Source organism: Penicillium samsonianum (assembly GCF_028829775.1).
Source record: "Penicillium samsonianum strain IBT 33392 chromosome Unknown utg000002l_segment0_segment0, whole genome shotgun sequence".
Classification (NCBI taxonomy): Eukaryota; Fungi; Ascomycota; class Eurotiomycetes; order Eurotiales; family Aspergillaceae; genus Penicillium; species Penicillium samsonianum.
Genome location: NW_026643260.1, coordinates 2,799,065 through 2,812,265, shown reverse-complemented (window position 1 = coordinate 2,812,265; position 13,201 = coordinate 2,799,065). Strand labels below are relative to the sequence as shown.

General features: G+C 49.2%; 6 protein-coding genes across 6 annotated transcripts; 4 read left to right on the top strand and 2 right to left on the bottom strand.

Annotated features, from left to right (window-relative positions):
- Positions 1-1,115: 1,115 nt before the first annotated feature.
- On the top strand, positions 1,116-2,858 carry ish1 (double-strand break repair enhancer MSC1; the record flags this gene model as incomplete). The annotated part of the gene is made up of 5 exons (XM_057275643.1): positions 1,116-1,200; positions 1,254-1,304; positions 1,356-1,503; positions 1,552-2,331; positions 2,384-2,858. The coding sequence occupies 5 exons, from the start codon at positions 1,116-1,118 to the stop codon at positions 2,856-2,858; spliced, it is 1,539 nt and encodes a 512-aa protein (XP_057140281.1).
- Positions 2,859-5,255: 2,397 nt separating this feature from the next.
- On the bottom strand, positions 5,256-5,972 carry N7471_002922 (cytochrome b5-like heme/steroid binding domain-containing protein; the record flags this gene model as incomplete). The annotated part of the gene is made up of 4 exons (XM_057275642.1): positions 5,256-5,486; positions 5,561-5,798; positions 5,886-5,910; positions 5,969-5,972. The coding sequence occupies 4 exons, from the start codon at positions 5,970-5,972 to the stop codon at positions 5,256-5,258; spliced, it is 498 nt and encodes a 165-aa protein (XP_057140280.1).
- Positions 5,973-6,292: 320 nt separating this feature from the next.
- Positions 6,293-8,459, top strand: N7471_002921 (uncharacterized protein). The gene is made up of 2 exons (XM_057275641.1): positions 6,293-6,731; positions 6,782-8,459. The coding sequence occupies exons 1-2, from the start codon at positions 6,601-6,603 to the stop codon at positions 8,163-8,165; spliced, it is 1,515 nt and encodes a 504-aa protein (XP_057140279.1). The 5' UTR covers positions 6,293-6,600; the 3' UTR covers positions 8,166-8,459.
- A 266-nt stretch (positions 8,460-8,725) lies between these two features.
- N7471_002920 (translation machinery-associated protein 7) lies at positions 8,726-9,054 on the bottom strand (the record flags this gene model as incomplete). Its single annotated transcript, XM_057275640.1, has 3 exons — positions 8,726-8,823; positions 8,879-8,968; positions 9,033-9,054. 3 exons carry the CDS (start codon positions 9,052-9,054, stop codon positions 8,726-8,728), a joined length of 210 nt encoding a protein of 69 aa, XP_057140278.1.
- A 711-nt stretch (positions 9,055-9,765) lies between these two features.
- On the top strand, positions 9,766-12,294 carry N7471_002919 (putative serine/threonine protein kinase (Prp4); the record flags this gene model as incomplete). Its single annotated transcript, XM_057275639.1, has 3 exons — positions 9,766-10,502; positions 10,557-10,777; positions 10,841-12,294. The coding sequence occupies 3 exons, from the start codon at positions 9,766-9,768 to the stop codon at positions 12,292-12,294; spliced, it is 2,412 nt and encodes an 803-aa protein (XP_057140277.1).
- A 371-nt stretch (positions 12,295-12,665) lies between these two features.
- On the top strand, positions 12,666-13,088 carry N7471_002918 (uncharacterized protein; the record flags this gene model as incomplete). Its single annotated transcript, XM_057275638.1, has 1 exon — positions 12,666-13,088. One exon carries the CDS (start codon positions 12,666-12,668, stop codon positions 13,086-13,088), a length of 423 nt encoding a protein of 140 aa, XP_057140276.1.
- Positions 13,089-13,201: the final 113 nt, after the last annotated feature.

Here is a 13,201-nt window from a genome sequence, read left to right as displayed (position 1 = left end):
AAAACTAGCCTTGAAATACAAGGCAATGCTATATAAACCCACGATTCAGCGCAGTTTCAGTGCCGCCGCGAGGCTATCCGTTGTACCAAAATCCTCCGAATGCTGAATCTACTACAGAATCAAAAAATACTTAGTACTCTGTTATATGTTTATAGTTTTTGTTTTGTTCAAGATTCACAATATACGCAAGGCGGGCTTTTTTTGATGAGGTGGCTAAGTGTCGAAGAGTAAGGGGACCCCTCAATTAGCAGCCCCTAGCCCCTTGCTCTAAACAAACAAGCCCGAATCAGAACTCAGACATTTCACATATTCGTTATTAGTACGGAGTATATTATTCTAAGTCGGAGACCGCACAGTTGCATCATTAGAGTATGTCTTGATAACTACCAAATCAGAAGTGGTAAAACTAAGTCGAACAGCAATTCAAAAGTTCTTTGCTCCTGGTGCCGTTGATTCGGATGGAAGCTAGCCTTCATTCAGTACGGCATCGTCGTGCCGTCCTAGCTATTCTTGATGGAACAATTCCGATTCAAAGTGGCCCTCACGGTACGATAGGAATGTGCTCCCACGGCAGAGGGGCAAGGTGGGTGATCTATCTAGCGACCTAAATTTAATATGGATGTCACCGGTCTCTCTACCGCGAGACAGGTGGGTTATATGTCTATTTGCCCTCCAGTAGAAGGTGTAGATAGAAGTCATTTAGAGGCTTTCAAAGTAAAGAAACAAACACGCACCGGGAAGGTTAAGGGCAGAAGCACGCTAAACTCAAACAGGCACGCTAAACCGTATCAGGTAATTGGCCATGAAGACTACGATGTAGAGTAGAAAAGCCTTCGAGATAAAAACTGGTATGTAATAAATATTTCTATGCTATTAAATAAATACAGAAACAAGCTAGGAAATGTTCCAGACCTGGGCAGCATAGAATGAAAATTGATGATTCATGCACTCCAGCTCAATCCAAGGCAAATTCCCCAACTACGTCACTGCGCAATCATGGCCCTTTCTTGCTTTTGCAGCTCTCTTTAAAACCATAAGTTTTGTTCCTATTCTCTTCGACATCTTCATACCATTCTTGCCAAACACCAAAACCCTATAATTTTGTCCAACACAACATGAAGTTGAATTTGGCCACTGGCCTCATCTGCTTGCTCGCTTCCACTGAAGTAGTGGCAGCTTCCAGTTGGTGGAGCAAGGCTAGTATGTTGTCTTGGGTACAAAGATCCCCTTTCGCAAGCTAATAACATCAACAGTCTACAACAAATGGCATGAAACTGAGCTTGAGCGATGGCTCTCGGACCATAGTATGTAGCACTGCTCTTTCTAACAGCTTCATATACTGACGCTTCATACAGATATCCCCCATCCCAGTCCCGCCGACCGCCGCGACCTGGAGAACCTGGTCAAGACCAACTGGGATAGCAGAGTGCAGAAGCCCCTTGGACAAGCTGCCGATAACATCAATCATGAGCTCCATCATGCCAGAGAATGGGTCTTTGACACGTAGGGTGCTCACATTTCCCTGTTTTGAATGAAGGCTGACCGGTATAGTTGGACCGACTCTCAGTTGAAGGCTTTCCTCGATCGCCATGGCATTCCTGCCCCCCAGCCCCGCAGACGCGACCTTCTAATCAAGACCGTGCGTGAGAACTATGAGAAGATCGCCACGAAGATTGGCCAAACGGCTTCCTACCCCGGAGACTGGCTGTATGAGGAGTGGTCCGACTCGGATCTCAAGGAATGGCTCGACGAGCGTGGATGGCCGGTACCCCAGCCGTCCACCCGTGATAAGCTCATTGCATCTGTTCGCCGCAACTCACGCATTATCAGCTTGCAGTCCCAGAGCATTGCTGCATCTGCATCCGCTGAGGCTGAGGCTGCCAAGGAGACTCTGAGTGATCAGCTTTTCAACGCCTGGTCCGACTCGAAGCTGAAGGAATTCCTTGACGAGCACAATGTCAAGGTGCCTCAGGGCTCGAAGCGCAATGAACTCATTGCTCTGGCCCGGAAGAACCGTTACTATCTTTCCGGCCAGGTGTCGAGTGCCTCCTCCGCTGCTGAGGAAGCGTTTGGCGCTGCTACTACCAAGGCTGGGAACGAATATGCGAGCGCTACCGATTATGCCAAGCTGAAGGTCGACGATGCTTTCGAAACTGCGTTGAATGGCTGGTCTGACTCCCGCCTGAAAGCGTTCCTTGATGCCCGAAGCATCCCCGTCCCTCAGAACAGCAAGCGTGATGAACTCGTTGCTAAGGTCCGCGCCAACGCCCACAAGGCTGCCGGTGGATGGAACCAGTACAGCTTCGATACTTGGGACAAAGAACACCTGGTGTAAGTACATACCTATCTGTTGATTATGATCTCACCCGCTGACCTTTCCCAGGAACTACCTGTCTGCCGTGAACCACAAGGCAGCCAAGCAGGCCGGTGCCTCACGCGAGCAGCTTATTAAAAATGCGCAGGACTCCTACGCCAAGGCTTCCAAGGCTGGCGGCGAACAGTACGCCTCTGCGACTACTGCCCTCGCCCAGGCGACTGGCACAGCCAAGGATGCCACTTTCGACCAATGGTCGCAATCTGAGCTCAAGAGGTACCTGGACAACTATGGTGTTCCTACCTACCAGGGCTCGAGCATCAATGAGCTCCGAGCTGCTGCCCGACGCAACGCCCAGTACTTTAAGTACGGCACCGCAAGCCCGCAAGCTACCATCTATGCCAAGGTCATGGATACTTTGCAGTGGGTTATGGATCAATTGAAGATCGGTGCTGCTAGCGGCCGCGCCCAAGGCACTGAAGCTGCTGAAAAGGTCCAGAAGAAGGTCTCTGAGCACACGGAGAGACTTCGTGGAGAACTTTGAATTACTCTTTTCATATTCACATCATTCTTGTTATTTGTCTTCCGCGACAAAGTTGGGGTGCACGATTGGTTTTGTGATATTCTTTAAGTTACGATGATTATGACATTTGGATTGTAACATTTGATTTCCAACATTTTTATTGTAGATGTTTGATAATCTTGTATTTTCAAGATGTAAAAGCATGGGGTTGATTCTTGTAGACTAGGTACTGTAGGGAAGTCGAACACTGAAGTATCCCTAGTTAATGAGGGATGCAGAGCAATAAAGCCGAGAAGGATAGTACTAACTAGTAGGGCCTTCGTACATGTTTCAAAATCATGATACATCTGCTAGTTTCTTTTGCCACAGCACTGATGCCTCCATTGCGAGTTTGCATAGGATATGGTTGCATGGCTTAGAACTGCATCGTAAGTGTTCTTTGTGCCCCGAGGCGGACGTATATAATGACCACAACTTCCAGGTTTTTCGCCTTGCTTTATCTCACACCGCTATTTTTCCTGAATCACCACATTATCATATATTGAGAGTCACAATCTCATTCCGTTTAGTATAGTCGGCTGCTTATGCGGCCTCTGTCCTTGATGATATAGGACTTCAATAACGGCCCAAGTTCATATCATAGATGTTATATTTAACAGTCTTCTACAATGTCTTTTTGGGTGTCTTTCTAGATGTCTTTCAAGATTTCGTTCTCCATGTCGCTCTCGATATCCTCATTCTGGTATACACTACACTTACTCACGATTTATCAGTGTACTAATAGTTGTAATATCTTAGAGGCGAAATTGCCCGATATACGAAAGCTGTAGCGTGGTCCTTTGTCCACGTACGAAACGATATTCCTCAGAAAGGTTGAGATCCGAGGAACAGCTGGTATTAGGAGGCGAGACCGGCCTACAAGGACGCTTGAACGAATGAATGCCTTGGCCGACCAGTGGCTGCATTTCTTGAAACGCAACATCATCGGTATCTGTTTGATGCCTGATTGGTGCCTGATTAGTTAGTAGTTAGGCATCCATGGGACAGATTCTGTTTGCTACATAGATAGGTACCTAAATATGTAGGTAGATACAACATAGATCTCTCTTCCCCCTCCCCCCTCCCATTATAGTACGGTCCCAAGAGTATCGCAGACTTCAAAGCATACCTGCAACAGCTGGATACAGAAAAGTTCCGGATATCGTTATCATTGATAGTAGCTCTTCTACCAGAGGCATTGGGGAAGCGAAAGTACATAGCTCCTGGAACACTTTCATACTATGGGATGTGCTGTGGGATGGACTACTGGATTTTGAGAATTTTGAGACCGGACATGAGAAGGGCTTCGTCGTACACTTGGTGCGATATATGTTATATCGATGATTTCTTCATGCACTAATATTCAGAAAGATAACCATCACCAGACTGTATAATCTGGTGAAAAACACCTTCATGTATACTGTTTATAGTCACGTGACCCCGTGATCTGCAGCCGCCCGGGGTCCACTTGACACTCCCGTCCCCTTCCATCCAATCAAATCACTTCCAAGGTCACCAGTTGTACACCTTGGAAGCAACCCATATTGTTCCCATTTCTTTCGGGGCATTCAATTCTGACGATAAAGTATGATGATTCTCCTTCTATGATATATCTGAGCCTTGGCTAATACTAGGAAGAGCACTGTCTCAGCTGCGGCCCGAAGGTGGAATATCCTAACCACGCTTTTTCTTACGGAGTACAAGTCGACCATCGGACCGAGAGTCGATGAACCCGAAAATGGCCTTGCTTCATGTAAAGTCATGCATGATCATTCCTGAGGCCTAATACGTTCCGCTGTACACTACAGCCCTTGGTGAGATAGATCCTCTTCCGATACTCAACTCAACTAACTTGTTAATCTAAATAGGATGCCCCAAATAGCGACAAAATCAGAACATGCCGGCGGTTTGACCCCTTCTACCAGGCCATGTCACCAACAAAACAGTTGGATAGGGTAGGGGATCTGGTAGACCGAGAAGACCACAAATGGGACACATTGGAGGGGTTGTCAAGATGTCTTGCATCAAACGGTTCGACGGGTGTTGCTGGGCTACTTCACTTTTTCGTATCTGGTCATGTCGTTCTTCGAGACTCGAACCTTTGGTGCGGAGCGAGACCTCGGTTTTTTTCGTTATTTCTTACTATCGTGTGCCATTTGAATGCTAGCGGGGGCCAGCTGGGTTACATTTCATGGGGCTTAGATAGTATTGCAAAATAAACCCGAGATTCGGTTGCGGCGCTTTTGAATTGATGCCGGAAAAAAAAATAGATCACATATGCCTCGTGTCTTCCAAGCTCACCCTCGTCCTTGTAAACGCTAGATATCAGCCATTGCCGTACAGAATATGTATTAACCCAATAATCCTTTCGCTGTGCGGTCACGACTTAGGAGCCTCGGGATCGCCCTCAGCCACCAACTTTCCAACAACCAAGTACTTTTCATTGAAGCGGTCTTCCCACGACTGCAGGTTCTCCAGCTGCTCCGCATCCAAATCCTTCAGATCGTCCAACGGCGCGGACAGGTCCTTGGTCAGCATATCCTCATCGAAGCTCTGGAAAGCCAAGCCGCGCGAGGCGTCCCGGCCAGCGAAGTTCTCGTAAGGTCCACCCTGTATCAATCGTATGGTCAGCTTCAGCTCCAACGGCGCTTCCCGGTGCTCTTTCACGAATTCCAAACACATACCGGCCCATAGAAGTTCCTGCCAGGGGTGACATCGAAGACGCGGCCGCGGACGGACAGGTAAACGGGCCGGCCTTCCTCGCCGTTGAACTCAATAAGAGTCTTGGGAACGTAGGTCTTGAAGACGGTTGGCGGCGGAGCACGGGGGAGAGTGATTGGCGCCTTGGGGCGGAAGTGCCAGTACACCAAGACTCCAAAGAGGGAGACTAGGATCAGGTTGATGGGCGAGGCGATAGACATCCTGTTGGGTAGCTAGCGGTTAGTTGGGTTGATGTTTCATCTTCCGTGTGTATCGAGTGAGATCGAATGAGATGTGGGGGACACGAACACTTCGGCCTGTGGCGTAGAATTATCTGCAGTTGCTAGATTAGCGGGTGTTCAGACCATGAGCAACGTGGGACATATGTATACCCATTATGGCAAATTGTTTGTGTTTGGAGAGAGTAGGTGGAAAGTCGGGAAGCTCGGGATGACATCGACATCTTTCCCCTACACGTGATTGGACCTTATATGAACATTCTCTTTCATTCTTTGGCTTCTTCAGGTTATATTTAGGAATTATCGACGGAGTAGCCACTTCTCTCACATGTGAATTGATTGGATACTAGGCTCTCGGACTCCAAAAATAAAACGTAAAACGCCCAACAGTCCCTGAAATGTTTCAAGAGCTCTCCCCACTGGACTATCGCCCCCATTTTAATCTGCCCACTTCTATTAGTGGATGCCATGTTATTTCAAGTTATTTCCATCGAGAATTGATTTCCTTGTCTAGTTCTTCTTTCTTTGCATTTCTTCTTAGCTGTTCGAGTCATTCTTATCCGTATAACTTTTCGCATTCTTCTTCCTAAGCTTCCGTGTTGGGCTGCGCATTGTGGCCTAGAAAACAGAGCCCCTTCCATATTTTGCGATCCTTTACCTCTTTTCATTCCCTTTCATTCTTTTTGTTGTGACTTGAACTTTTTTTATCGTTTTACGTGAACTCTGCACTTTTTTTTCCGACCAAAACCAACCCTCTGCCACGTCTAGAGCGTGAGAAAATCGATATGTGGTCTAAAAGACCGTTCCACAAGTCCAAACGGCCCTCGATCAGCGGCCCCATATTGAGCGGCAACCCACCCACCACATCAGACCCTGTGCATGATATGGTCGCAAAAAAGTTGCCCGCTCTGCCTGAGTAAGTCTCGTGTTTGCTACCTGTTTAATAGCATATCTAATGGAAACCAGCGATTTGCATTCGTCGTTACAACCGAATCCCGTCCCGCATGATGATATCAATAAGAGACACTCGGATGTCTCGCCTGCTGTTTCGCCGATTGTTGAAGCTCATCGGCGGGCAAGCCAAAGTAGTTTCTGTGTCTCACCCATCGGCGAAGGGGACCCATTTCCTGATTATGCGCAACAGGAGACTGGGATCTCGTCATCGCCAACTCCTATTCCCAAGGTAGACTATGTTGACACACCCTCTCATTCCCGGGTTCAACCTGTCCAACCTGTCCAGCCTCCCCAGTATGATCAGGACCCCAGGCGATTTATCTCTGGCAAATCGACGCGCTGGGATAACTTTTCGGGCGAACCGACCTCGAGCGATTTTGGTAGAGCTAGCCAGGTTGATCCCCGTAACACCTCGTTCCACAAACCCCCCGGGGCTCATTCGTCCAACCTACTAAACTGGGGCCAGGGATTCAATCCCAAGAAGACCCTCAACGCAGCTCGAAACCGGATCAGCAGTTTCTCGAAGACCGAAGATTTTTCGCAAAAGGAACCCAGAAGTAGATCATCGTCACGTGTGTTTCCAGTGGAAGAGCATTCCAGCAAGCGCAGCGGAAACGGCGTGCTAAAGACGAGTCCCCAGCTCGATAACTTTAGCTTCGCTCCTACAACTGTAACCACTATCACCGCCGGTGGTCCAGTGTCATTTCCCCGGAGACCGGCAACAGAGCACGCTCCAAGCCGCCTGCCAGAGGAGGATAAGCCACTACTCAAGTTCGACAACGATTTCAACGACATGATGCTCACGAGAAATGAGCCCAGGAGCCGTTTCAGCGCAACTACATACACAGCCACCGAACCCGGCAGTCAAGATGCAAGCCCGCGGGAGAGTATGCAACTCGAAACCCGATCTACAGACGACGTATCCACATCTTCTATCATGGCTCGACGCCGCCCAGTCCCAATCGGCGTGCCAACTTCGAAGAAGCAGCCTGTCTCGACCAAGCCCGTCCGAAAGCCCACTCCATCTCAGGCCGCACAGCAAGGCGCGCAGATGCCCGTGCAGTCGCCTTCGCCTCCACCCGAGATACCACTAGATGCGAAGGGCCGCATTGAAGCAATGGAGGCCAAGAGGGACGATCTTACTCAGCGCAGATTCAGTTTGGAGGCGTTGATCCTTGAATTGAAAAAGGTCATTCAGCCTACTTCGGCTGTGTATGACCTGGCTGCTAAAGCTGAGGCCCAGAAGAGCATCAAGGGCATCGAAGACGAGATTGCGGATATCAAGAAAGAAGAGCATGATCTTGGTATGAAGATTTCTCGAGCGTGGCGTCGTCTGGACGAGAAGGAGAATTCTGGCGATGGCAATAATCTCTGGGTCAAGCGAGTTACTAGTTAGTGGAGGTTGGACTGGATTGCTGTTGGATTGTGATTTGGTCTATGCGCGGCTGATCTTGATCTCATTTCTGATGCTACTGTGGATTTGTTAGCGTCCTGTTTGATTCTACCTTTTTTTTTCGAGGCATTTTGCTTGTTCTTTTTCCGATATTGGGGCATGGTGGTTGTGTTTTGAGCGTTTGATTCCCCTGCATGGCAGGATGATACCCACTTTATTCGGAATTTGCCCAAGCTGTGGCGGTTTGTGTTGATATGTTTTGGCCTGATTAATCCCATTGCTTTTTAAGGAAGTCAATCATCAATCATTCTAGGAAACTTGTATATGTGAAAATGCGATCAAGCGCGAAATAGGTATTGGTGGCTAAAGATATACAAAAGACCCATAGCAATGAACTATGAGTGCAGTGATGCTGGCGCGATCACACATTCGAAGCCACCCATCCTCCGCTCTCTCATTGAACATGGCTCGTGTAGGTCGTGAACATGGACTCGAGAAACCTGGTGTCAAGGCTCGTTGTGAGGATTGTTGGCAAGTGATCCGCTGAGGGGTATTCGATCCGTTTATTTCTTGCCGGACTTCTTGATGCCCTGCTGGCCGGTGTTGAGGGGACCCTTCTTGCCCTTGGCCGCATCTTGCATGTCCTTGCGGGCTTTGGCGTCTAAAGAAAATTATCGGTAAGTGACTCTCTGAATAGGGTCATCAAAAAGACATACCAGCCTTGATCTTGGCCTGGTGAGCGAGCTCATCCTCGTCGAGTTCCTTCTTCTCCTTCTTGGCTGCCTTCAAGGGCTTGGCCTTGCCACCTGTAGACCATAAAATATTAGTGAACCGGATTTCAAGAATACAAGAATGTGAGGTAATATATACCTTCTCTGCCGATTCCACCCATTTTGTCAGAATAAAATAACTGGGAGAGCGGGTTGAAAGAATCTTAATAGCGCGGGGTGAGTTGACGGCGTTGGCAATGAGAAAAAAAAAAATACATGAGGGGTGCCTATCCACACCCTCAGTGGCCACCTGGGCTAAGTTGAGGCGCTTTGGATATATTACTAGTGGTATAAATTATGTATTATTGCAAGCACATACACGCTTATTATGCTGAAAATAGGCTACTCATCAGGACTCAGTACTTAAAATACTATGGGGCTAGACCAGAAGAGGCTAATGGCATCTTTTTTAAAAAAGATGTTCCCCGCCAAGCAGGGTACATGGCAAAACTTTGAGATACCGCCTACTACACCCAGACTAGCGCCGATTCTGCCTTATCTCGACCATCGAGCATTCGCCATGGCTTCCAAGGTTTTCAAACCATCTCTTGTTGTCATTGAGATCCTGTGCACGTGCTTTTATCTACATCTCAAGCCTGTTTCCTCGGCAAGCTATGCGCCAGGGATTTTAATCACTTTTGCAAGGCTTTGGTGTGAAGGCAGGCCTCTTACAGCCGGTTGGACTTCACAAACCCTTTGAGAAGACTTATTGTCGCTGGAGCTTTTGCTAACTGAACCTTGTTGTTGAAGCTTCCTCCAAAGGCCAAGTGAAGTGAGCCCAAGAGAAAAGTATTATCTACGCGCCTTGTTTGAATCTTTCGAACGTTGCAAACATGTCGCATCCCAGGTCGAGGTCCCCATCGGTCCCCTCTGAGGGTGAGATCGTCGAATCAGGCCCAGAGACGAAGGCAACTGCGTCAAAACCTCCTCTTAATGGCACCAGCGTTGACCGTCCCACCAGAGCTAGCCCATCCTCTGTACCCAGATCTCCCGCGTCGTTGAAAGGCACTCGATCGCCACCCCGGCAGAGATCGCGGACCAGGTCCCTATCGAGATCCCGCTCTCGCTCCCCGTACAGAGAGAATAAGACCCAAAAGCGCAGTCACGACGATCTTCCCGATTCCTATGATGGCGGCTACGACCGGCGACCCCGCCATGAGCCTCCGCGACGCTACAGGTCTAGGTACGACGACAGACGCCGTGACAGACCCGCTCCCAACAGGCGCCCGAACTCATACTACGACTATGACCGCGAAGAGACCCATGGAGAAGCGCTACGATACAGTGATGATTACGACCGACAGGACCGACACAAGCGGAAACGCACCCGCAGCCGCAGCCGATCCCCTTACCGTGAATCGAGGAAACCCAAACAGTATTCAGGCGATGAACTTGATTCAAACGTGGTTAATGCCAGGCCTTCAGCGGATACCGGAAGGCGCTTGCCCACTGAACAGTTGGTGAGGGAACGAGGAAAGGCTTCGGTCGTCGCTCCGGAGAAGGTTGGTGCTGAAAAACGAAAGAACCAGGTGCAGGCTTCTTCTAATCTTCAAGCCCATGTGGCTGACGAGTATGTATATTCTGTTACTGATGAGAAAAAGCGTGTGACTAATATCCGTCCCAGAGAAACCACCCCTAACTCGGAGATTGCGCAAGAGCCGGAGCTCGCTGAGCCCATTAACGAAGCTGATGCACTTGAAGCTCGCCGCAAACGCCGTGAAGCTATTCGGGCGAAACACCGAAGCCAAGCGACTCCACTACACCTCAAAGCACTGAACGTCGGGGAGGTTGAAACGGATTCATCCACGCCTGGCACTGAGCCAACTAGCGCAAAGGAAGCATCTGGTGGGTTTCTCTCGGACAAGTTTATTTTGGTATCAACGAGACTGACGCCTGTAAACTCAATAGATTCTCCACGAGCATCCCCCTTCGAACAACCCGGGGAGGCATTTCCTGGTTTTAGTATTGGAAAAGACATGGACATGGTCAACTTCAATGGGCCTGTTGTCGGTGCTGATAAAGATGACCCCTCTGCTGCTGATTATGATCCAACTCTTGATACGAAGGAAGAAAGACAAAAACATGGCCAGATCCAGGATGGAAAGGACGATGTTTCTTCTGCAGCATACGATGAAACCAAGACTAGCAAGCAGGACATTCTCCTCCCTGATGCTCCCCCAGCGCCAGCGCCAGCGCCGAAGACCGAGGCGTTCGATATGTTTGCAGACGACGACGATGACATGTTCGCAGAGGAAGTACCTGATGCCAAGCCGGCGCATGCTTCGGCCACAGCTGTACCCCAGGGCAAGGAACTAGACATCAGTATGATGGATAACTGGGACGATTCGGAAGGTTATTACGCCGTTCGACTCGGAGAGCTCATCAACGGACGATACCATGTCCATCAGAACCTTGGCAAAGGAATGTTCTCGTCTGTCGTACGTGCAACTGACACCCAGACAGGGGGTCTGGTTGCCGTCAAGATAATTCGCCAGAACGCCATAATGCGCAAGGCCGGTATGAAGGAGATTGGCATCCTGGAGCAACTACAGGAAGCCGACCCGCAAAACAAAATGCACCTCATCAAGTTCGACCGATACTTCGATCACAAGGGTCACTTGTGCATGGTGTTTGAGAACCTTAGCATGGACCTGCGTGAGGTCCTGAAGAAGTTCGGTAGGGACGTTGGTTTGAACCTGCGCGCGGTTCGGGCCTACGGGCAACAGATTTTCCTTGGGCTGTGTCTCCTTCGCAAGTGTAACATCCTGCATGCAGATCTTAAACCGGATAATCTTCTTGTCAACGAGCAACGCAACATTCTGAAAGTTTGTGACCTGGGTTCAGCGTCGTCAGTCTCTGATAATGAAATTACGCCTTACCTCGTCAGTCGTTTCTACCGTGCCCCGGAAATCATCCTGGGTATCCCTTACGACTACGCCATCGATGTCTGGTCCATTGGCTGTACCCTCTTTGAGCTGTACACGGGCAAAATTCTCTTCACCGGCCGAAACAACAACCAGATGCTTCGCTCCATCATGGAGTGCCGGGGCAAGTACCCGCCGAAGCTTCTTCGGCGCGGAACCCTATCGCCCCATCACTTTGATGAAATGCTCAACTTCCACAGCGTGGAGGAAGACAAAATTACCGGCCGCCTCCACACCAAGATTGTGGACTTCAAGAAACCGACACGTGATTTGAAGACGCGCCTCATGGCACAAGGAACACGCGGGATGCCAGATACTGAGGTCAAAGAACTGACAATGTTCTTGGACTTACTCGACCGGTGCCTGAGTCTTAATCCCGAGAAACGGATCACGCCGGCTGAGGCTCTAAAACACCCGTTCCTGGCGCCTAGGATTTAACTAAGCAGCCTGATGAAGGGGTTTTACTGCATGTTTTACTGCATGGTTTGCATCTTGATATCTCTGGGTTTACCAGGTTGTCCAATATTGGTCCTGGGATGGCGTAGCTCGGCTGGAAGGATCGGCGCTACCGGGAAAGAGTTGATCTATGGTTTTTTTTTTGTCAATATGCAAACTGCGACAGTAACTTGGCATCTAACTTCTCAAATGCAAGTCCATATGTAACAAACATATCCACAAGGCACCAGCCCCTGTCCATCCTCGACCCTAGGATTCCTGCCGAAACCGGGGGTGGCTTGGTATTTGTCCAACCTTTCATTAGAGCATAAGCATAGCTCTGTGTACGGAGGTAGCCAACAAAGAAACCCCCTATGGAGTACTCCGTGCATGATCTCGTAGTCCCACACTGGCGCCCAGCTCCTACCAAAAACAAACAAGCCCCTGGCCCCCCAATTACAACACCCAGCACATCAGTAGCGCGCGATAGTCCGATCCTGAATCCAATTCATCACTATCACCAAACAAGAAACATCCCAGCATCAACACCAACGCAAGCCCCTCCCCCGGCCCCCTTCGGCCTTAGCCCTCTATTGACCCTAGCCCCTGGTAACATAGATCTGGGAACTAATCAAACTCCGTACAACTCCACTCTATACTCTATTGCACAATATCATATGATGCCAATACTCACAACCCAGACCCAGTCCAAACACGGCAACACCCAACTCAAAATGCTCGGACCCGACAAAACCCACGGTACCGAAGAACCGTTCGAAGAGTTCGAAGAGTTCTAGATCGCCTCTAAGCCAAACTCAGTCTTAGTCCAGCCCGCATCCGCGGTTTAGTATTACATAGCCGGAACCTTAAGAGTCTTCCTGGGCTCGGTTCCCATTTCTGTGTTGTGGGG

Excerpts from the sequence above, each read along its gene's own strand:
- N7471_002921 (XM_057275641.1), top strand. The coding sequence starts at position 6,601 with ATGTGGTCTAAAAGACCGTTCCACAAGTCCAAACGGCCCTCGATCAGC. Across the intron at positions 6,732-6,781 it reads AAGTTGCCCGCTCTGCCTGA|CGATTTGCATTCGTCGTTAC; the intron begins GTAAGTCTCGTG and ends AATGGAAACCAG.